This window comes from Lutra lutra, chromosome 15, assembly GCF_902655055.1.
Source record: "Lutra lutra chromosome 15, mLutLut1.2, whole genome shotgun sequence".
In the NCBI taxonomy this organism is placed as follows: Eukaryota; Metazoa; Chordata; class Mammalia; order Carnivora; family Mustelidae; genus Lutra; species Lutra lutra.
This window is the reverse complement of record NC_062292.1, coordinates 41468264-41474427: the sequence shown is the minus strand read 5'-3', so window position 1 is coordinate 41474427 and position 6164 is coordinate 41468264. Positions and strand designations below refer to the sequence as shown.

At 61.3% G+C, this 6164-nt stretch overlaps 1 protein-coding gene across 1 annotated transcript; it reads right to left on the bottom strand.

The window, feature by feature from the left end:
* Nucleotides 1-800: 800 nt before the first annotated feature.
* ELF3 (E74 like ETS transcription factor 3) lies at nt 801-5958 on the bottom strand. The gene is made up of 9 exons (XM_047705590.1): nt 5793-5958; nt 5177-5347; nt 4598-4819; nt 4272-4358; nt 3957-4076; nt 3673-3762; nt 3380-3496; nt 2254-2449; nt 801-1608 (listed from the first exon to the last, which is right to left on the bottom strand). The coding sequence occupies exons 2-9, from the start codon at nt 5337-5339 to the stop codon at nt 1494-1496; spliced, it is 1110 nt and encodes a 369-aa protein (XP_047561546.1). The 5' UTR covers nt 5340-5347; nt 5793-5958; the 3' UTR covers nt 801-1493.
* Between the last annotated feature and the right edge of the window lie 206 nt (nt 5959-6164).

Genomic DNA, 6164 nt, shown 5'->3' with positions numbered 1-6164 from the left:
TCCTCTCCAAGAACCTGTCTGCAGGGTCACTGGGGAGACAGAGTAACACAGTTCTGGAATGTACTGAGGATTAAGTCGGAAGAGCCCTAACCCTGGGGACACCCTCAGGGGAAAAGCTACTGAGCACCAAGGTGCTGTCCTGGCAGCCTTGGGGGAGTCACTGGCCCTGTTGAACCTCACTCACCTTCTGCATCTGTAGAATGGGAGGGATAAACCTCCCTCTCCCTTTTTGGGAGAAGAGGAGGTGGGCTGAGCGGCGGTCTAGCACAGTGCCTGGCGTACACTAGGCTGGCAAACATCTATCCCATCCCCCCTTCTTTCTCACCAAGTACTCATCTCTGTTTTGTTTTCTCCGTTTATGGCCAACACGGCTGGAATCCAAGGTGTCTATTCCGCAAGGTTGGGTAGCTAATTCTAGACTTCTTAGAGAGCATCGGCTCCAAACCCCAGCCTTACAGCACGGAAGCAGGCTGGGAGGGCTGACCTGACCAAGGTCACCGAGCCAATGTCTGGCGGGAGCAGCCGGGCCGGCCTGGTGTCCGGCTCATGCCCTTGCTTGCACAGAGCCTGGGACACTTTCTCAGTCTCACCTTGTTTCCTTTGCTTGCCCTCCAGCCCCCGGGGCGGCTTGTCTGTAGAGCCAGCTCTCCTGCTCTAGGACACCTGTCCCTACCCTGCAAGCTGGCCTCTGCCTTCCCCTCCAGCCGGGTAACCCGCCTGCTCTGGCCCCTTCCTCCAACCCCGCGGCCTCATCCAATCTGGAGATCCAAATCTCAGTACACAGGGAGCAAAGACGAAGGTTAGAAAAAACCCCAAAGACTCTTTATTGGAGGTCTCTGCCTCCATTCACAGGAGAGAGGAGCCAGGAGCCCCATCCTGAGGGTCATGGCATCTCCCTGCCCCTCACCGGCCCTGCCGAGGGCCTAGAACAGTCTGACCACGAACACGTGGTGGGAGAGGAACAGGGAGGGGAATGTCTTAGAAAAAAATAGATCTCTATGTACATCTGACATATTTATAGCACATAAATTAGGGAGTGCTCCGACCCCTGCCTGCGGAGTCCAAGCACTGAGGTGGAAGCCAGTCCAAAAGCCGGAGGCAGGAGGACCCTGCCCAGCCCCCTCTCTCACGGCGCCCCTGTTGCTTCCCTGGGCCTCCGTGGCTCAGTGCAGGCCTCTGGAGGTGGAGGGCATCGTCTGCAGCTGCTGTCTGGGTGGGGTCTGAGGAGGCACCAGGTAAGGGGAGTGATGCTGGCCCCTGTGGTCAGCCGACAAGTCACCTCAAACCCCAGGGCTCGTTATTCCAAGAGCAGGGCGGAGAGGAGAGGCCACAAGCCTCGGATCCCAGGATGATGGCTGAACAAGGTACCAGAACCTCAGCTTCTCTCTGTGGCCCGGCCCCAGTATGCCCGAATGGTGAGGGCCTGGTGGTCGTCCCAGGAGGGGCTGCAGGCCTCAAGTCCGTGGGTTCAGTCCTGGGTCCCGTTAGGACCCTCAGTTCCGACTCCCAGCAACCTCCTCCTCCTTCCAGCCGCTGGAGTTTTTGCCAAACTTGTAGACCAGCCGCCGGCCATCCACCCGCTCCAGGATCTCCCGTTTGTAGTAGTACCTGCGTGCGGACAGGGGTGGTCAGAAGTGCCCAGGTACGGGGCATCCGGGACTGCTGATGCCCTCCCCCTACCCCAGGCCCGTTATCCTCGCAGGGCCTGGCCCACTGGGGTCCAGCCTGAGCCTGACCCACTTCCGGCAGCTTTCCTCTTCTTTCCTCCCGCCGTCCTTCCGCCCGTCATGGCACCCTGGCCTAGAAGGTGTCCACGGTCCCTGATGCCACCCATGCTTCTGTGGCTCTTATGGCTCTGCCCTGGGGCTTGATCATGAAACCAAGTGGTTTTAGGGCTGGAAGTGACCTTAGTGATCGTTCAGGGGGACACTGAGGTCAGACATGCAATTGAATCGACTCAAGAGGGGGAGAGCCAGGTTCGGTGGAGGCCTTGGCTTACGCTCTTTTCACCACAGAGAACTTTTCTCAGGACAAGCCTTGCAGATAATGCAAAGGAATGTTGTCAGAGGGTCCCCTGTGTTTGCCCTGCCAGCCTACTGCTCTCTCCGTGTCATACTTTAACCCACGAAGTAGGCAGCCACTGTTCTCAGCAGACAGGACTCAAACCCGTCAGGAGGGCGGCGGTCAGAGGGTGCCGGGGGAGCGGGGACAAGCCATCCCGGCAGCTCCCGCGGGGGCCGGGCGCCCACTCACCTCATGGCCCTGCTCAGCTTCTCGTAGGTCATGCTGCTGTTCTTCTTCTTTTGGCCCCAAAGCTGGGCCACCGCCTCTGACCGCAGGAACTTGAAGACGCCCTCTTGCCGGTTCTCCCACTTCATGAGGCCTTCATTGAGCTCCGGGTGGATGAGGATGTCCCGGATAAACTCCCACAGGTGGGTGCCTCTGGGGGCTGCAAGGCCGGAGACTTTGGTCAGAGGCCAGGGTGGCCACTCTCTCCTCCAAAGGTGGTGGGGCCCCCGCTGGGCCCAGCACGCGGCCCATGCACGGGTGGCTGTGCCGCACCAGGCCTGCTCCCCTCCCGCCTCCCCCACCAGATGGGGACTGCCCCTCACACAGCACAGCTATTTTATGCTCAAATATTGATCCTGTGTCTGGCTGGACTGGACAGTGACTGAGACACATGACTGCCTGAAGGAGCCCACTGTTCGGTGGGTGCCACCATGAGAAAACAGACACACCCATAGGTGGTGAGAGCTTGGCAAGTATGGGACCAGAGAGCTGGCCCTGGCCTGGGGGACGAGGGGACAGCTTTCTGGAAAAAAGAGTCCCCTGAAGATAAGAAGCAGCCAGGCCCAGTGTTGGGGAGAAGGGAGACTGCCAGCACAAAACGGAGGCAAGGAGCCGCTCAGGGTCACATCACCTGGCGGTTCCTGGCAGTTCCTGGCGGTTCCCAGCATCTGGCTGGTGCGCACTGGGGCCTGAGGCCTGCCGCGGGGGCACGGTCCTCTGCCCAAGCCCCTGTGGCCCCGCAGGCCCTCCCAGCACCCACCAGCTGCCCCCTCACACCACTGAGGGTGTCCCGGCAGGCAAGACAGAGCAAGTGCAGAGAGAACTAGAGTGGGTGGGCTGGGCACCTGGGCTCTAGTCCCTCGGGCCTTCTTCCAGGGTCCTCAGTTTCCCCTCATCTCCAGGACCACCGACCCAGGCTCTGCAAGGAGGTGGTGACCAGTACCACACAGCCTCAGGCCCTGTGCACAGCCATGATGGCGGGAGGGAGGAGCAGTGTGGACAGCCAGCGAACACAGGAGGAGAAAGCATCAGCGGCACCCCCAGGAACCCGCCCGGCCTCAGAGTAAAGGGGGTGACCCCAGGAGCTCACCATGTTTGCTCTTCTTGCCCTCCAGACACTCCCGAGACTCTTTGCTCAGCTTTCGGGGCCGACCCCGTTTCCGCTTCCCATGCTTAGGATCTCCCTTCTTATAGTCGGGAAAGCAATCTAAGACAGGGGAGGGGCAAGGTCAGGAGGGGAAGGAATGGGGCGGGGGGGACTCAAGGGGTAGCTCTTACCCAGGAGGAAAACCCTGCAGGGGAGCAGGGATGAGGGGAAGGACCAGCGCCATGGACACTGCCCACTGGGACACCCCACGGGACCAGGAGGCTCCCTGCACTCACCCCTAGAGAAGAGTTTGCTGTCACTGGAATCCAGGTCCACGTCACTTCCACCGGAGTCTGAGGAGTGGGGGCTCTGGGAAGTACCGGTCCCTAGGGGAGGTGGGGTCCGAGTGAGTCCCCCTGCCAACCCACACCTTCTGGGGGATTGGCTGCTGGGAGTCTCAGGACACACTGCCCAGCCTGCTCCTGTTCCTCCCAGAAAGCCTGGGCTCTCGTGCAGGGAACCAAGAGCTGCGGGGCATTTGTGGGGGAAGGGAGGCTGTGGTCCAGAAGAGGGATCTCACCTGCTGTGGAGACATCAGAGCTGCCGGGGGAGGGGGCTCCTGGGCCGTAGCTGCCCGGGAAGTAGGGGCTGGCCTGCCGGCACTCCTCCAGCATCTCCTGGCTGAAGGGGCTTCCCTGGTCTGGGAAGAGGAGGTAAGGGTTCAGAGAGGGCTCAGAGGAACAGGCAGGGACACTAGGCTCCCCAGAGGGCCAGTGACCTGCTGTTTTTCCAGTTGGGGGAAAGTCTGGAGACAGAGAGTCAGCTCTAGTGCTCTGGGGAGAGGCAGAGATGGGATAGGACAAGCTAGGGAATGATGGAGAAAATGAATTCTCACCAAAGGAGCCGAGGGGCTCCTGGAAGGCCGTACTGTCCTTCTCAAGCAGCTCAATGATCCAGCTGAGTTCATCAGGAAAGCTGGAAGCTGATTAGGAATCGAGGAGGGGTCAGAGCCCTGGCAGGCATCCCACTGCCCCCTCCCCTCAGGGCTTCTTTCTCTGTCTGTGCTCATTGGCCTGGGGCTCCAGGTCCTTCCCACAGCTGTGCTGGCCTCGGCCAGGGGTGTGGGCCGGTTCCTAGGCCAGCCACCCTAACTGAGCGGGAGACAGGCAGGAGGCAGGCCTCCCCCTCCAAGTCCTGGGCTCCCAGGGGCGCTGGACTCACTGAGGTCCCACAGCTGGGAATAGAGTTGGTCCCCCAGAGGCCCGAAGACCAGCCGCAGGTCCTCGGGGGCACAGTTGCAGAGCGTGGCCCCGTCCATGTCACACCGTGAGAAGTCGATGGAGCTTGCGTCGTATTTGTTCTTCTCCACTTGGTAGCTGATCCAGTCCAGAACCTGGGCCTTTGACCAGAACTGGGGTTGCTTCCCTGACCAGCTGGCCTTCTCTGCAAGGGACCGCGCAAGCGTCAGTTCAGCCGGAGCCACCCGGACCCTCGCTGCCCATCTGGGCTTCCGTGTGCATCCCCCCTGCCCCCACCAGCCCAAGTCTCAGAGACCCTGCCCAGCAGGGGGAGCAGGGGTGGCAGTCACAGCGCCCTCGCCCAGCACCTCACGGTCGCTCACTGCCCCTCAGCCTCAGTACCTCAGCCTCTTACAAGTCACCCCAGCCCCTAGTGCTGGAATTTGCTGCGGGGGGGTGGAGGGGACCCTCGTCCCTGCCTGACTTCCCCATTTATCTAACAGGCTCCTAGAGGGCTGTCTTTCCCTTCCCCAAACACCCCGCCCCACCTGCCAAGACCCACCTGTGCCCTCCAGTGGCATCTGAGGGTTGCCCAGGGTCAGCACCAGGTCATCAGCCCCAAAGGTGGCAGCAGGGGGGACAGAAGCCAGAGCGGGGTCCTCTGCGCTGTACATAGTACTGAAGTAGTTGCTGAAGACGTTGCTGATCTCACAGGCTGCAGCCATGAGGCTACCTGGGGACAGAGGCCAAGGCTGGTGAGGGCCAGGGTCCTCCCCTCATCCTCCAGCTCTTCTGTTCCAGCCAAACCTGGGCCAGGAGGAGCCTCAAGGGGTGGGGGCGGGGCGCATGGTGAAGGTCAATATCTCTTTGGATACCCCCTCTTCATGAAGGGCTCCAAGACCGCAGAGCCTGCTATGGGCACCAGGTCTCCTGCTGGGCCCCCTCCTCAGTACCCCCCATCCCTGGCCCTTTGAGTCAGACTGGCAGAGTCAGGGCCACTCTGTCCCTCCCTGACACCATGCCTCTGCGACCTTCAGGGCACTCCCACCGCCCGACACTCCTGCTCAGGGGCCCTACAGGCGGAGCCGCTGCAGGTGGGTTAAGAGCTATACGTCCCCTCGACCCCTCTCCGGCTTCCCAGGGCCCAGGCTGGGCAGTACGACAGGTGGTGGTCCTACCTGAGGGGCGGAGTGTGGGTGTGGCAGGCAGGCAGGACTAAGGGACAGCAGGCAGGCGAGAAATCCAGGAGGCAAAGAGCTGCGCCAGGTAGCCACTCTGAGGAGTCTAGCCCGCACTCCCCTCCCGCCCTAAATAGAGGCCTGTGGGAGCTCCTCCCCTAGCCCAGGCCTTTATAGCGCGCCTGGCGGTAACCGGAGCTGGTGGCTCATTGGACAGAGGGGATTTCCTGGCCTTTAGACTGGGCTTCTGGCCCCAGGTGATTTGCATATTTTGTGCCACTTGGCCCGGATCCTGGCAGGCGGTGCTGGGAAATCAGGCCCGGCTGGTTTAATGATTGTCAGAGTCTGTCATCCCGCACCCTCTGGGGTTGG